The 17,131-nt window shown below is 49.9% G+C and overlaps 2 protein-coding genes across 2 annotated transcripts in view; one reads left to right on the plus strand and one right to left on the minus strand.

Moving 5' to 3' along the window:
* LOC148431001 (histone acetyltransferase KAT8) overlaps nt 1-7,025 on the plus strand; it is a 23,229-nt gene extending 16,204 nt beyond the window's left edge. The window contains exons 9-11 of the mRNA XM_088466391.1: nt 2,393-2,543; nt 2,628-2,782; nt 6,277-7,025. Coding sequence (XP_088322517.1) covers nt 2,393-2,543; nt 2,628-2,782; nt 6,277-6,341 — 371 coding nt within the window. The 3' untranslated portion in view covers nt 6,342-7,025. The remainder of the gene's footprint in view (nt 1-2,392; nt 2,544-2,627; nt 2,783-6,276) is intronic.
* Nucleotides 6,475-17,131, minus strand: part of LOC148431002 (prostasin-like) — a 23,894-nt gene continuing 13,237 nt past the window's right edge. Inside the window, exons 2-6 of the mRNA XM_088466392.1 lie at nt 16,974-16,997; nt 12,955-13,099; nt 11,860-12,131; nt 10,038-10,204; nt 6,475-9,417 (exon numbers count right to left, since the gene is read on the minus strand). Coding sequence (XP_088322518.1) covers nt 9,088-9,417; nt 10,038-10,204; nt 11,860-12,131; nt 12,955-13,099; nt 16,974-16,997 — 938 coding nt within the window. The 3' untranslated portion in view covers nt 6,475-9,087. The remainder of the gene's footprint in view (nt 9,418-10,037; nt 10,205-11,859; nt 12,132-12,954; nt 13,100-16,973; nt 16,998-17,131) is intronic.

The following is a 17,131-nucleotide window of genomic DNA, read 5'->3' on the forward strand; positions in this document are numbered from 1 at the left end:
GATCGTGTGTCACATTGGCAGCATTTTCAGACCAAATCGTGTGCAGGACTGCCAGGGAGCTCCCGGGGAGAGTTCAGGGGGAAATCGTACACATCGTGTGATTGAGATCACATCGGTATGTGTGTGGGCACCTTTTACAGGCTCTGTTTGAGAAATGACAGGAGCTGATTGGTTGGTACATTATCACTCTCCAATTTATCACCTTCCAGAGATTAGTACATCTGCCACAGGGTGGGTGATGCTGTAGGTGATGTAGATGTTAATGGGTACAGATGGCATCCATCCAGGAGTAGACCAGAACTAGGAGTAGCCCTGGCATTGATGCTGAGGGGAACAATAGGGGATAGGAGACCATTGTATTTCCACTCTACAACAAAGGTGGTAGGGAGTACCTGCCTCTCTCCTAAACTGTAGGGAAATTACCGTATATACTCGAGTATAAGTCAACCCGAATATAAGCCGAGGTACCCACTTTTACCACAAAAAACTGGGAAAACTTATTGACTCGAGTATAAGCCTAGGGTGGGAAATGCAGCAGCTGGTAGTGCCCCCAGTAGTAATCCCCCCACCTTTTAGTGCCCCCAGTAGTAATCTCCCCCCCCCTTTAGTGCCCCCAGTAGTAATCCCCCCCACCCCCTTTTAGTGCCCCCAGTAGTAATCCCCCCCTTTTTAGTGCCCCCAGTGGTAATCCTGCCCTTTTAGTGCCCCTAGTAGTAATCCCCCCCCTGGTAGTTCCCCCAGTGGTAATCCCCCCTTTTAGTGCCCCAGTAGTAATCCCCTCCTGGTAGTACACCCAGTGGTAATCCCCCCTTTTAGTGCCCCCTGTAGTAATCCCCCCCTGGTAGTGCCCCCAGTAGAGAGAAACGTAATAAAAAATAAAAAAAATCACTTGCCTGAAACCCCCACTATCAGCTCCTCCGGCCGCTTTGCATGGGAGAGACGTCATTACTCATGACGTCTCTCCCATTACCCACTGCGGGAGCCGGAAGATGGCTCCCGCAGAGGGAGCAGCAGCAGCCGATGAGTCTGACAGACCCTCATCAGCTGCTGAATACAACAAACACACAGCTGCCGGCTCCGGCGGCTGTGTGTTTGGCACTGTGTAGCGCTGACCGAACTCCGTCCGGTCAGCGCTACACTTCACTCGAGTATAAGCCGAGGGGGTGCTTTTTCAGCACGAAAAATGTGCTGAAAAACTCGGCTTATACTCGAGTATATACTGTAATAGAATTGCTTTATAGAAAAATAAAATAGTTGACTTATGTAGTGCCAACAGATAAGATCTAAGGCTGCCAGGATTTGCTGCTAGATTGTCAAACAAATTAGTGGATCTTTTTATGGTTCTGTGATCCAGTGAGGCGGATGTAGCTTGGCGAGAGTTTATTAAGTAATCTAAGAATACGGTTGGCACCCCTAAAGGTCCGTGTGGGTTAATAAGACTCTGCCACCTTTAAGGAGAAAAGAAGCCTCTAAAACAACAAACCATCCTCTGCGCTGTCTAAAAGTGCCTACACACACTACACAATTTGTTTGCGAGATTTTGGCTGATTTCGAACCTATTGAAACGACAAATCGTGTAGAGTCCATGAACGGTAACTATCCCCATGCGCGGGTTGTTTGTCATATGCTCAGATCTTGCCTACACGCCGTAAGATCTGGCAATCTCGTTACCGAATCATTGGAAATCGTTAAGGACGCATGATTGGTCAGATTGCACATATATGTCCGGGAGTGCCGGGGAGATCAAGGGAAATCGTGGACGACATCGCATGGTTTGAGAGTCGTCTAGTGTATAGGCACCTTTAAAACCCCGGTACATGGCAAGTCACAAACCAACTCTGGGACCTCTTTTTACTTACATATATCATGACCTGTAGTATGGCAAAAATAAATGTTCAGTATTGCAAGTAAGCGTCAAATTGTTCTTTATTGAATGATTACCATCTGTGTCCTCGAGTGTTCATACTCCAATACAGTTGACAGACCGTATCAGTAACTACTGTGTTTTAGATTCAGATATTGTTTCAAATGTACCAGTGGGTACTGGAGTGATGGGCTCCTATGATGGGCTCACATGATAATAGTACATAGAATCGGTATCAGAAGATGTTAACAATCTTACACTATAATCATATTAAAAAAGGCCAATTCAATGATTAAAATAAGAATTAATAAATGTAAAAATTTCATTTGAAATCCATAATCTCACTGTGTGATGGCCAAAAGTGACGCGTTTCATGGATTGCTGACCACTTCCTCAGGCAGTACTTTTATACAGCGCCGGGGGATATTTTTCTGTTGGGATTTTAGCAAGGCATTGGATATGGTCTGTAGAAATAATGTAATATGTGGTTCTTGTTACTGAGCCGATTTAAATGTCCCCACAACACAGGTTATGAGCTCTCCAAGCTAGAAAACACTGTGGGATCCCCCGAGAAGCCGCTGTCCGACCTGGGCAAGCTCAGCTACCGCAGCTACTGGTCCTGGGTTCTGCTGGAGATCTTACGGGACTTCAGAGGGACCCTCTCCATCAAGGACCTCAGGTGAGGCGTGCTGTCCCTAGCCAGTGGCTGCTCAACCTCCTATACTTTGCCCACACTGTAATAACAGCACATCTTTCCTTTCAGCCGTATGACAAGTATAACGCAGAATGACATCATCGGGACCCTCCAATCGCTGAACATGGTGAAATATTGGAAAGGACAGCATGTTATCTGTGTCACCCCCAAACTAGTGGAGGAACATCTCAAGAGCGCACAGTACAAGAAACCCCCCATTACAGGTCAGGTAGTGTTACATGCCAGGCTCTAAACCTCTGCACCCAGTCCCGTCAGTCTGTGGTGTCGCTGTAACCCCTCTGCACCCAGTCCCGTCAGTCTGTGGTGTCGCTGTAACCCCTCTGCACCCAGTCCCGTCAGTCTGTGGTGTCGCTGTAACCTCTCTGCACCCAGTCCCGTCAGTCTGTGGTGTCGCTGTAACCCCTCTGCCCCCAGTCCCGTCAGTCTGTGGTGTCGCTGCACCCAGTCCCGTCAGTCTGTGGTGTCGCTGTAACCCCTCTGCACCCAGTCCCGTCAGTCTGTGGTGTCACTGTAACCCCTCTGCACCCAGTCCCGTCAGTCTGTGGTGTCACTGTAACCCCTCTGCACCCAGTCCCGTCAGTCTGTGGTGTCGCTGTAACCAGTCCCGTCAGTCTGTGGTGTTGCTGTAACCCCTCTGCACCCAGTCCCGTCAGTCTGTGGTGTCGCTGTAACCCCTCTGCACCCAGTCCCGACAGTCTGTGGTGTCACTGTAACCAGTCCCGTCAGTCTGTGGTGTGGCTGTAGCCCTCTGCCACCAGTCCCGTCAGTCTGTGGTGTGGCTGTAGCCCTCTTCCACCAGTCCCGTCAGTCTGTGGTGTCGCTGTAACCTCTCTGCACCCAGTCCCGTCAGTCTGTGCTGTCGCTGTAACCAGTCCCGTCAGTCTGTGGTGTCGCTGTAACCTCTCTGCACCCAGTCCCGTCAGTCTGTGGTGTCGCTGTAACCCCTCTGCACCCAGTCCCGTCAGTCTGTGGTGTCGCTGTAACCAGTCCCGTCAGTCTGTGGTGTCGCTGTAACCCCTCTGCACCCAGTCCCGTCAGTCTGTGCTGTCGCTGTAACCAGTCCCGTCAGTCTGTGGTGTCGCTGTAACCCCTCTGCACCCAGTCCCGTCAGTCTGTGGTGTCGCTGTAACCAGTCCCGTCAGTCTGTGGTGTCGCTGTAACCCCTCTGCACCCAGTCCCGTCAGTCTGTGGTGTCGCTGTAACCAGTCCCGTCAGTCTGTGGTGTGGCTGTAGCCCTCTGCCACCAGTCCCGTCAGTCTGTGGTGTGGCTGTAGCCCTCTGCCACCAGTCCCGTCAGTCTGTGGTGTCGCTGTAACCAGTCCCGTCAGTCTGTGGTGTCGCTGTAACCCCTCTGCACCCAGTCCCGTCAGTCTGTGCTGTCGCTGTAACCAGTCCCGTCAGTCTGTGGTGTCGCTGTAACCCCTCTGCACCCAGTCCCGTCAGTCTGTGCTGTCGCTGTAACCAGTCCCGTCAGTCTGTGGTGTCGCTGTAACCCCTCTGCACCCAGTCCCATCAGTCTGTGGTGTCGCTGTAACCCCTCTGCACCCAGTCCCGTCAGTCTGTGGTGTCGCTGTAACCAGTCCCGTCAGTCTGTGGTGTGGCTGTAGCCCTCTGCCACCAGTCCCGTCAGTCTGTGGTGTCGCTGTAACCTCTCTGCACCCAGTCCCGTCAGTCTGTGGTGTCGCTGTAACCAGTCCCGTCAGTCTGTGGTGTCGCTGTAACCCCTCTGCACCCAGTCCCGTCAGTCTGTGGTGTCGCTGTAACCAGTCCCGTCAGTCTGTGGTGTGGCCGTAGCCCTCTGCCACCAGTCCCGTCAGTCTGTGGTGTCGCTGTAACCCCTCTGGCCCCAGTCCCGTCAGTCTGTGGTGTCGCTGTAACCTCTCTGCACCTAGTCCAGTCAGTCTGTGGTGTCGCTGTAACCCCTCTGCCCCCAGTCCCGTCAGTCTGTGGTGTCGCTGTAGCCCTTGCACCTAGTCCCGTCAGTCTGTGGTGTCGCTGTAACCTCTCTGCACCTAGTCCCGTCAGTCTGTGGTGTCGCTGTAACCCCTCTGCCCCCAGTCCCGTCAGTCTGTGGTGTCGCTGTAACCTCTCTGCACCTAGTCCAGTCAGTCTGTGGTGTCGCTGTAACCCCTCTGCCCCCAGTCCCGTCAGTCTGTGGTGTCGCTGTAGCCCTTGCACCTAGTCCCGTCAGTCTGTGGTGTCGCTGTAACCCCTCTGCCCCCAGTCCCGTCAGTCTGTGGTGTCGCTGTAACCTCTCTGCACCTAGTCCAGTCAGTCTGTGGTGTCGCTGTAACCCCTCTGCCCCCAGTCCCGTCAGTCTGTGGTGTCGCTGTAGCCCTTGCACCTAGTCCCGTCAGTCTGTGGTGTCGCTGTAGCCCTTGCACCTAGTCCAGTCAGTCTGTGGTGTCGCTGTAACCCCTCTGCCCCCAGTCCCGTCAGTCTGTGGTGTCGCTGTAGCCCTTGCACCTAGTCCCGTCAGTCTGTGGTGTCGCTGTAACCTCTCTGCACCTAGTCCAGTCAGTCTGTGGTGTCGCTGTAACCCCTCTGCCCCCAGTCCCGTCAGTCTGTGGTGTCGCTGTAGCCCTTGCACCTAGTCCCGTCAGTCTGTGGTGTCGCTGTAACCTCTCTGCACCCAGTCCCGTCAGTCTGTGGTGTCGCTGTAACCAGTCCCGTCAGTCTGTGGTGTGGCTGTAGCCCTCTGCCACCAGTCCCGTCAGTCTGTGGTGTCGCTGTAACCCCTCTGCACCCAGTCCCGTCAGTCTGTGGTGTCGCTGTAACCTCTCTGCACCCAGTCCCGTCAGTCTGTGGTGTCGCTGTAACCTCTCTGCACCCTGTCCTCTGTCTATGATCTAGTTAAAAGTAGACCAATGCTGATCTGTGATTGGTCACTGTGGGTACCTAGCATTCCCGCTAAGCTGTTTTAGCAGGGTGTGACGCCTTGCCCTCCAGAATGAGGGCAAAAAGCGCCCTGCCCTCACAGCCTGCGCGTGCAGTCTTCACCCGCGGGACACTGGAGAAATGTGTGGTGACCCGGTCACCGCCGGAGAATAGAAGCCGGGCGCATTCGCCTGGCATCTACTCTCCCAGTCTGCAGCGCTTGGGGGCTACCCGGTGTGTCCGTAAGTGCCGGGCACACCCCCAAGTATGACGAAAGAGGGGACGCGTCTTATAGCCACACACGCGCCTTCGGCGCTCACAAAGTTGCCCTCTAGCTCCGGTGCCCTGCCTGTCGCTGGAGCTAGAGTGAACACTAGGTACCAGTCAGTGGTATTCTCATCATGTGACCAGGCTCATACCCTACTGTACAGCTGATTTCTTATTAATGTATTACGTGCACACAAGTAAACATTTTATATATGGGGTAATACGCTCCCTTGCGGTGTATTTTATGGGTGTTAGATGTCAGCTGTTCTGTGCCTCTGTAATGACACAAGCCTGAAGGATGAGAGCTTCCTACAGGCCCCAGGCCTCCAAGGAGCCGTGTAATAGGACATGTATTCCAGTCCTTACGGTGTGTAAGGCGTTTGCCTTATCACTTGTGTGTTCTGGTAAATATCCACATTATGAAAGTTGTAGCGCCAGGGTTTCTTCTGGTGGCGTTAGGCTCATAGTGCCAGTGCACAGCTGGCGTTACTTGAGCCACTCTCTGGTTAGGTTTCCGCCCCTCACTAATACTTTTGTTTTCCCTCTTCCCCAGTGGATTCCCTGAACCTGAAGTGGGCACCGCCAAAGCACAAGCTAATGAAGGTCTCCAAAAAATGAGGCGATCGTTTGGTGGAGGCTCGGAAAGTTTCCCTGCAGCATGAAGGCCTGTGCCCCACACGTACCGGATTTCCTGCCACTCGCCCTGAGCAGGAGATGTGTAGTCGGTCTGGAAATAATATTCTGTACCATAGAGAGAGTAACAAACATTTTATTTCTGTTTACAAGACATTTTTTACAAAAAAATAATTTTTTCTTATGAAAACAGATTTCAGAGTTAGGAATAGTGAGAGCCGTCGCCCACCACCCCCGCGTGTGGCAGGGTTACTGGGAGCGGTCGGGGATGTGTAATGCGGGAAGAGTGCCATATAGGGGGCTGTTACTCTTATACTCCCTGATATACAGGTAGCTGTGGATATATCTTCCCCTGATACATGTAATAAATGTCACCCTGGTCTGAGCTCCGATTCTCTCTTCATTTACAAAGGTGACTGGGTTTGCTTAGCGTAGCCTGTTCTATTGTTACACTATATATATATCCTCTGGATGGAGGTGGTGAGGTCTTCAAAAATACATTATCTACCAGCCTGAAAATGGTTCTAAGCTGCCAGGATGGCCTCTAACGGGATGTAGTCCGCATGCGGAACGCCGACAGTCTTAATACCGGCGCTGAAATCCCGACAGGTTGGGATCCTGGCACCAGTATCCCGACGGTAAGTATTGGGGTATTAGGGGAATATAGCATTAGCTAGCGGGGTTAGGCACTAGGGGGAGGGTTTGGGTTAGGCACCACGGAGGTTTAGGGTGTGGGGAGGTTAGGTTTAGGTACTAGAGGGGGGAGGTTATGATAGAGGTTGGAAAAGTACTTCCCATAGCGTCCTATGGGTGTCGGTATTACGACCAGCGGCATCCCAACAGCTGGGATATCATACCCAACCCCCCTCTAACTGTACCATCTCCCTGATGATCAGGCCAGGACGTGCATCTGTTATCTGTGTTTCCGAGAGTCCATTTGCAGCTTAAATAACTTTTTCAGCGTCCTCCATGATAAGGCACGGTATAGTCCCCTCAGAACACGGATTTATCACTCACATGTATGAATGCATACCTTATAGGGGGGGTTATGAAATAGAGTTTTTGTGTAGTTCCAATATAAATCTACACTACACTATATTTTTGTAAGTAGCCAGGGTAGCAGGTGGTTTGAGGGAAAGCCCATACTATACCTGTGTGTGACTAGCTCTCCCTCCCACAAAGTCCCCTTTGCAGCCATTTTATGTTGAACAACAAAACAAAGTTCCCGATTTTTGGATTACAGAAGTTCTAAGCCCCCACTAGCTGCACCTAGCAAACTCCCAGGCCCGTCTTAGGAAAGTGGCTGCCTATGAGGATATTCTCCTAGCTCAGAGGTTCCCAAACTCTGCCATTACCGTCCAGGGTTTATAGGATATCCATGCTTGAGCACAGGTGACTTCATTTAGTACCTCCGTCAATTTGATTTAGCCATCTGGACTCGAGCATGGATGGCGGAGGTTGGGAAACTCTGTCCTAGCTGGTAATTCAGCTTTAATGCTAACACAGGATCTGGCTCCAGCTTGTGAGCGACCAGAACAATGGAGTGTTTACGGCCACTTCACATTACAAGTGTCAGTGCTGGATTAAGCCGATAATCTGCGTTTCTGAAATACGCACATTTTCCTTCTCACAATATTTCCCAATTCTGGTCTTGGGAAACTAATGCCCTTAGGAGTCTGTGGGACGATCTGGAAAACTGAAGCCTGCTGGTCCCCGAGGAGCGGATTTGGGAAACACTGACCTGTATGTTCTCCATTGTGGAGACCTTTATGCTCTTTTTGGACACTGTTAGCAGGAGTGACACCTGCAGGTCATACGAGGAAATGCAGGCAGGCCACAAGCACCTTGGCATTCAGTGACCAGCCCATTTACAGCATGTTCGCGTCTAAGCTCAAACCCGTTTTAAAGTGATTTTCTTCAGCAAAGGTGCCTCTATATTAACTAGGATTTTGGCGATTTCTTTGTCAAAAAAAAAATGGAAGCATTCGTCTGACATTATAGGCTAACGGCCATAATTACAGAACATATATAGATGTAGCCTACACTCTGAAATTGCGCTCTGTAACATGGGTTGCAGACATTGTGTGGTTGCCATGGCGGAGTCCTGTTGTCTCGGGATCAAACACCTCTTTTTTTTTTTTTTAACAGCAGCGATAATAGCTCCACAGATACTCAAAGGTTGTCTATAACTTCCTGTGACTAGAAAAGAAACATAGCTGAGAAACACTAAGCTCCGCATATAATCCATATGAGCGCAACACTTCCCAGCAGGCCGGTGTATAAATGTGTTACCTCCAGCACTTGGCAGAGCCATTCACTAGGAACCAGTGCGGATTATAAGGCACAAAATGCTTTTATGATTGCAATACCAGTAATTACAGACACTGGGGTTTATTATGATTAGTAAACGGGGCAGTAGGGTAAGCATGGGGAAGGAACAGGGCCTCACATCTGGTGTCAGTCTGTTATAGTAACAATTACAACGCCTTTACAAACAGTAGATGGCTGCCATTTCCCTCTCCTGGGAGTTAGACAGGAGGGTCTCCGCTGTAGCATTTGGAGCGAAAGACCTCCTACCACATAACGTAGAGAGCTGTACAGGAAGGGATGGGAGAGTTAAGTCTAATGATTGAGCTGGACAGTGATTACAGTAAGGAGAAATCTGGTATCTTAACAAGATCACATAGACTTTACATTGGAAGACCTGGTTTCAGGACAAAGTGTGAGCTGTCTATAAGTTGGTGAGGAGGTAAGCCGTCAGCCAGTACAGCGGAAGGGTGGCGAAGGTGACCAGGACAACCGAGGCACCATTAGGGTATGGGTAAATGATGCCATCTGCCGCGGTGCATCCGGTCTCGCCATCTGCCAGTGGTGGCGTTTCGACTACGAAGTCATCAATCTGAGCGTCTGAGACGTAGCCCCTAATCCACTCGCTGTAGGCTGAGAGCGAGATATAGACGCCGGGTCTGTTTGGTGTCCCGCACTCCTCTCCCCAGCTGACAATTCCGGCCTGGTACCAGTTGTTATTTGTGTGACAGGAGAGGGGACCGCCTGAGTCACCCTGAAATAAAGACGCAATAAAGCATTAGCCTGAGAGATTGCTGCGGTTATTGCTGTAGGTTTTATTTTGACCCTGATCTATCATCTTCACCTATTTACACATTTAACAACAATGAACACAAATTTTATTTTGCAATTAGTACAGTGCACCCTCATTTTACAGATCCCATTAACACCTCCATTGAGTACGACAGAAGGTTGTGCGGTTCCCCCCATCTCACTAGAGACACTGGTGCTTTATCTTACTATAAACTCCCTAACACAGCTCAGAAAAAAAAATCAAACCGATGTTTCTACCCTTTAGACACAAAGCACAGACCGGTGTGGGCAGTGTTGTGAGGACCCTACTGCTGCATCTAATGGCTTACTGTGATCGCTGGTCCTGTATATGTCAGAATTATTTCATACCTTCATACGAGGTATATTATAGATGGATAAGTGCCGATTATGTCCTCTTCATGGACTGGCCACACTTGCTTAAAAATCAAGCATTTGGAAACCCCCCTGTAGAAATCCTGCGTTTGCCACTACAGTTATATGCGGTCTGCTTAGAGGCCCTGCAATGTTTCTAATGTACCTCAAAGAGAATTCACCGATATATTCCATGAGCTCCCCACGTACCTGGCAGGCATCGACAGACCCGGCTACGGTTCCCGCGCACATCATGTCTGGCTGGATGGACGGCGGTGTGCCAGACGTAGGATTGATGTGATTCAGACAATTGCAGGTCCTCCTGCTAATGATGGTGACTTCTCCCACCTGCAGGGTTTGTGGGTCTGGCAGAGTAACTGCAGAGACAGAAAATAACACCAGCGTTACATATTATAGCCATCAGCGCTCCAGCTGTTGTGCAACTACAAGGCCCAGGCTGCTAGTTTAAGATTAAAACAAACAAATAGATTAATCAAACAATTTATTGGTTTCTTAATTTTTCCCTTTCGTTTTGAGGAAACTTTCTGCAGAGCGGTTATTTCCATCCGTGACCCAGCAGCACAAACCAGACTGGCCCCAGGCACACACAATGGCCTGCCCGGGCTAGGCGCTGCAGAGAGGGCACTGGCTGGGACACACAATGGCCTGCGCGGGCTAGGCGGTGCAGACAAGCCACTGGCTGGGACACACACAATGGCCTGCCCGGGCTAGGCGGTGCAGAGAAGGCACTGGCTGGGACACACAATGGCCTGCGCGGGCTAGGCGGTGCAGACAAGCCACTGGCTGGGACACACACAATGGCCTGCCCGGGCTAGGCGCTGCAGAGAAGGCACTGGCTGGGACACACACAATGGCCTGCCCGGGCTAGGCGGTGCAGAGAAGGCACTGGCTGGGACACACAATGGCCTGCGCGGGCTAGGCGGTGCAGACAAGCCACTGGCTGGGACACACACAATGGCCTGCCCGGGCTAGGCGGTGCAGAGAAGGCACTGGCTGGGACACACACAATGGCCTGCCCGGGCTAGGCGGTGCAGAGAAGCCACTGGCTGGGACACACACAATGGCCTGCCCGGGCTAGGCGGTGCAGAGAAGGCACTGGCTGGGACACACACAATGGCCTGCCCGGGCTAGGCGGTGCAGAGAAGGCACTGGCTGGGACACACAATGGCCTGCCCGGGCTAGGCGGCACAGAGAAGGCACTGGCTGGGACACACACAATGGCCTGCCCGGGCTAGGCGGTGCAGAGAAGGCACTGGCTGGGACACACAATGGCCTGCCCGGGCTAGGCGGCACAGAGAAGGCACTGGCTGGGACACACACACACACAATGGCCTGCCCGGGCTAGGCGGTGCAGAGAAGCCACTGGCTGGGACACACAATGGCCTGCCGGGCTAGGCGGCACAGAGAAGGCACTGGCTGGGACACACAATGGCCTGCCCGGGCTAGGCGGTGCAGAGAAGCCACTGGCTGGGACACACACAATGGCCTGCCCGGGCTAGGCGCTGCAGAGAAGGTACTGGCTGGGACACACAATGGCCTGCCCAGGCTAGGCGTTGCAGAGAAGGCACTGGCTGGGACACACACAATGGCCTGCCCGGGCTAGGCGGTGCAGAGAAGCCACTGGCTGGGACACACACAATGGCCTGCCCGGGCTAGGCGGTGCAGAGAAGCCACTGGCTGGGACACACACAATGGCCTGCCCGGGCTAGGCGCTGCAGAGAAGGTACTGGCTGGGACACACAATGGCCTGCCCGGGCTAGGCGGTGCAGACAAGCCACTGGCTGGGACAGACACTGGTGGCACCAGGCACAGAGAAGACACAATGTGATTAAAGGGCATTGTAAAGAGAAGATCTTGTTTAAAAAAATTAAAAAAACATGGTGCGCCTTGGCATCTTGTTCAGTGCGCCACGAGTTGAAAATCACTTGGTTGGAGGAATGGTAAAGTATGACTTTCTCCATAACCAGACACAGCCACATCCATCTCTACTGTCATTTTACAGAGACTTTACCTGAGTGTTGAATATTTCCCCATCCGGTGACCGAGCAGGTCATCCCGGCTGGGAACTGGACGTTGGCGGATGGCAGCTTAATGGGCTTTACTGCATCACTGAAGACCACGGGAGACTTAAGCTTGATGAGGGCGATATCCCAGGAATAAGCGTCCGTGGTATACCCAGGGTACTTGTACACAACGTCCACCAGCACTGACTGGACAGTGGAGTCCGTGGCTTTCAGGGCAGTTGTTCCAACGACCACGTCATAACCTTGATCCTCGTGTTCTCTGGGAAAGAGAGGGAAAATAGGTCAGGGCATTCGTGTTACCAGTCACCAAAGGTTAAAAAAAAATCCTTTATAGATGGAAGAGCATGAAAGTCAGTTAAATTAACGCATATATGTATTCAGGGGCAGATTTATCAATGAGTGATATACTTGTTATCGCTCCTCTTAAATGGTGCTCCAACCAATCAGCTCCTGTGATTTTTCAGGCACGTGACAAGATCAGTAACAAGTGATAACAAGTAGGGATGGACATCGGAAGCCCACCATCATATGATGGCTGGGCTTCCACCATTGAAACTTTCGATGCGATGGTAACTAACCATCACATCAAAAGAATTTGATGTATAAAACTATTTATATGACTGGTGCAGAAGCCACTGAACGGGGCAGAGCCTCGTGACACCCCCAGTCACGTCACTCTGGGGGTGTGCCCAGCACTCTCCAAGATGTTGGGCTGCTCCTAACACTGAATAGATGTCACACAACATCTATTCTCCCACTGGCCCCCGTGCAGCCAGCCATTGGATGGACATCGGAAAGCTGCTGCCAATGGCTGACAACCATCGAATTTCCGGTATTCGATGGAAAAAAGTAATTCCATCGAATCGGAAACAAGTAGATCACTCGTTGATAAATCTGGTCCTTAGTATGTTCCAGCTTTTTCTGGATCCAGCTATAAAACACACACGCACTTTATAGATCCAGTAACCCCGACACACATAAGTAAATAGGGTGTGAGATCTTCAAGGCAGATAGAGGAGGGACGGGGGGACGGGGAGAGGGAGAGGGAGAGACAGCCATGCCCTCACACATGGGACACTTACGGTGGGAAGCAGTGGGCCGCTGACAAGACCCACTGTGCAGAGATCAGAGACGCACCGCACGCGTGCAGGGAATTGTACCGCAAGCTGACCTGCCACGGCCATTGCGTAATGACAGCGTTTTGTCCTCCAACAATGCGATCGGCTTCTGTAGAAACAGAGTTACTGGTTATTATTAGATGTATAGACATGGAACACCTGCCAGACCTGACCTCAGAGAATGACCCAGCTGGGCAGGAGGGACCCTGGGACATTACACGGTTGGTACATTTTGGAACAGTGGGTATTTCAGTTAGACATGGACATCAGCGGGAGCGGTTCTAGGTGGGAGGGTGGGGGTACTATTGGGGGCTTTACAGGGACAGAAATAAATTGAAGGCCAAGAATGAATATTACACATACTACTCCCCTAGTATGAATAATAGAACAAAACCAGCACTGTCCAGACATCAAACAGTGACATTTATCCAGCTTTAATCTGACGTTCAGACTTTTTACGTGTGTATGTGTGTGTTATTTATACCCCTTTCACATCACAAACACGGGTCAGACCCGGGTTTTGAACTCAACCCAAGTTGCCTGTGTTAAAACAGTGTGATGTCATTTTTAAAGGATTTTATTGGATCACAATTATGATGACGTTTTCAGTAACGAAAAAGGAGGGGCTGGGGAATGCTCGCAGTGCAGCAATCATGGGGGGCGGCAGAGCACATGTCACAGACGCAGCCCACATTTAGCTGATGTTGCGATAAGTTATCGCATCCATGACAGTGCCAATAATCTGTTTACATATTTCTTCCTGATCCGCAGCAATTACATTACCTCGTCATCACTCCAGTCTGCCATGATTCCTCCAGTGATAGTAAAGTGCAGTATAGTACATTGTGCTGTCTGTATATAGCTTACTATTGGCTGCCTTTTCCCCAAAGTGTGCAGTGCAGGGCAGTAATGTAACTACAGAGACATGTGCTCGGTGTGCAGGCTGGTCAGCTGACTGGAAAAAGCCAATCAGCACTATTTTCTCAGACCCTCAGTCTGTACCATTTAAAAGCCAAATAACCCGGGTCCGACCCGTGTTTAACCGTCCTTTTAACCCGGGTTATTCATTTTGGCGCATTTAAAAATCACGTCGACCCGGCAACAACCGGGTTATTTTGGCGATGTGAAAGGGGTATTATTGAAGCAATTGCAGATAAGGTGGCGCTGCCCGTTTCTCGTGGCACCATTTGCGTGCTCACGTGAGCAGATCCCTACACATTTGGGAAGGTGGTAGAGTTGGATTCTGCCGTCTGCAAGGTTGGGCCTAGCAGAGATTGCCGGTGTTCAGCAGCGGTGAAAGTGACGCCCCTGGGCCACCAAGATTCAGATGAAGGAGGAGAATTTCTTGTATCCTGCAACTTATTCCGGACCTCAGCTCAACATGAATTCGCTCAATTCTAGGTGCTTCACAATAAGCCCCATTCTCTCTCCCTATACCCCTCTGCTGCTGTAGGACGTGTTTCTTCCTAAAGATCTCCGTTACCGGACATTCTAATAGCACCTTATCAGAAACTCTCAGCGCACTACTCTCCAAAGTAGATTGCAAGCTCACATGGGCAGGGAGTCTGGGACCCCTCTATCTCTGGTATTGCTGTATGTTCTGCACATCTCCCCACAGTGTACAGCGCTGTATATTAGGATGGCACCTTATACACACTAGACAATGTATTAGAGACGGGTCTCCCTGAGGCACTACAACTTTAGTTGCAGAGCCACAAGGAGCCATGGCCAGGTATAGCGGCTAAATTAAGTGACTGCAGCAGAAATCTACATTTTAAAAATCCCTGTTCCTGCACACATTTCAGTGCAGAGACCTATTCTCATGTGCAGGACGTTTTCTGAGTTGTCAAAGTGGCCGACCCCTATTATACTAGGATTGCTGCTGGTCACAGTGTACAGTAAACGTTTCTGCTTAGGATTTCCTGATGAATGCGCACACAGTTTATAATGGATGTAATATTCTCAGCTGTATGCAGTGTTCATTCTAGCACCCCGCACCTGTCACAACCTGGGCTGGAACACAGCTTTCCTACATGGGGTGTCGCTCTCCCTGCTCTGGCGCTTCTAGCACACTCTGGTCTGTATATCAAAAGTGTATTGCATCCGCTGAGTGTGCTAGAAGCACCAGAGCAGAGAGCGACACCCCAGGCAGGATAGAGGAGATGTACAGGTTGTGACCGGTGCAGGGTGCTAGAATGAACACTATGTATGCTATAACAGTATGCAAGGATAATAATAACCAGTATGATAACAGTATAGTTATAAGGATAGGCCGTTCAGTACAATATTAGTGTATACATGGAAGTGTATAAAGACATGATAATAAGTATGATACAACATAGGAGATAAAGAGAGACCAGACGCACCATACAACCATTAATAATTATACATAATATGTGCGGTTTTGGCATATATTTGGCCGAAAAGATGCCTTGATAAAGCTCCCGGAAGGAAGCTAACCTGGTCGACAAAAGGATAATAGTGCCCACAGATTTCATCCAGATATACCTGCTCTGTCACATTGTGTGGACCTGGACCATTTGGAGGACTCTATTTTTACCAAGGTCCATCAGTGTGCATCCAGTATCAAGTGGCTGTTACCAGCTGTACCTAGAGGCAGGTGATCCCTACGGGGAGGACCTGGTGCAATCAGCGCTAGGATACCGCACCAGCCGCTGTAAACAGAGACACCGTGGTTCCCCAGACTCAGGAGGAGAGCCATACAGCGGAGACGCACTGCCACCATCCTACACTTAAGCTAAAGGAATCTCACTTTGTGCTTTTCAACTTGCCGGTGAGCATTGCACGCTATACGTACGCAACTAAACTATACAGGAGGCTGCAACTAATTGTAATTCATTAGTGAGGATTTATACTCAAGTTATCTGGTTTCATATTTCACATCGTTTTATACAAAGACCAATTTAAGTCCAAGGGACACTTTTATACATGTATGTTTTAGTATGTGGTAGATTTGTTATATCTCGTATGTGTCAAAATTGCTCATTTTGATTATTTATATTAAATTTGTATTATTTTACCAAGAGAAGCCTCGTCTAAATATTTTGTTTCAAAGTCAAGTGGTTATTACATTGTAGTACATTTTATTAAGCTTCACTCTGAAGCGCAATCCAACAATCTTTTGGGTCTATTTGGTTTTCAAAACGATGAGCTTACCCACCAGCGTCAAGGTCACCTCATCGAGTAGGGGTGAATTTTGGGGCGTGGGGTCCCTTACACTGCTCTGGCTGGACTTTTTGGGGGCATCACCACTTAACACTTATTTTTAACACTTTATATCACTCTATGTTTGTTTTGTATTTATGTTACATTTTCACATATTTATTTTTCATTTTTCTAACACTTTACACTAAGCAGCCACTCTCGCTTACCCAACACTAAGCAGCCACTCTCGCTTACCCAACACTAAGCAGCCACTCTCGCTTACCCAACACTAAGCAGCCACTCTCGCTTACCCAACACTAAGCAGCCACTCTCGCTTACCCAACACTAAGCAGCCACTCTCGCTTACCCAACACTAAACATCCACTCTCACTTACCCAACACTAAGCAGCCACTCTCACTTACCCAACACTAAGCAGCCACTCTCACTTACCCAACACTTCACTGCTATTTTTTATTTTGTGTGGTGCCCTGGGGTGGTTTGGCTGGGATGGTCTGGGGGTGCCCCACGCCCCAGACATGAACCCCCATAGTGTTAGGGACGTACCTGATGAGGTTACCTTGACGCTGGTGGGTAAGCTCATAATTTTGCCCAAATTTATGCCAAAAAGCCTTGCATATTATGTATAATTATAAATGGTTGTATGGTGCATTTGGTCTCTATCTTTTTTTCTATGTTGTAGTATTAGGTCTCAGCTAGGTAGCACATCCCATTATAAAGAGCTAGGGGGTGCAGTCCAGGCCCCCTTCCCCTGAAAATATTTGATACAACAATACACAAAGATATAGATAGAACTTACTTTGACAGGATGCAATGTTCAACACTGTAAGAAGAAAACAAAACATCAGGATTAGAGAGAGACAGAAACAATGTACAGTAATCCTGAGAACATCTGGCTAGTGACTGGTTTATACATATTACTAGTAACAAGCTAATCTGGAATATTACTCCCACAGA

This window comes from Taudactylus pleione, unplaced genomic scaffold, assembly GCF_031769625.1.
Source record: "Taudactylus pleione unplaced genomic scaffold, aTauple2 ptg003012l, whole genome shotgun sequence".
NCBI classification, from domain to species: Eukaryota; Metazoa; Chordata; class Amphibia; order Anura; family Myobatrachidae; genus Taudactylus; species Taudactylus pleione.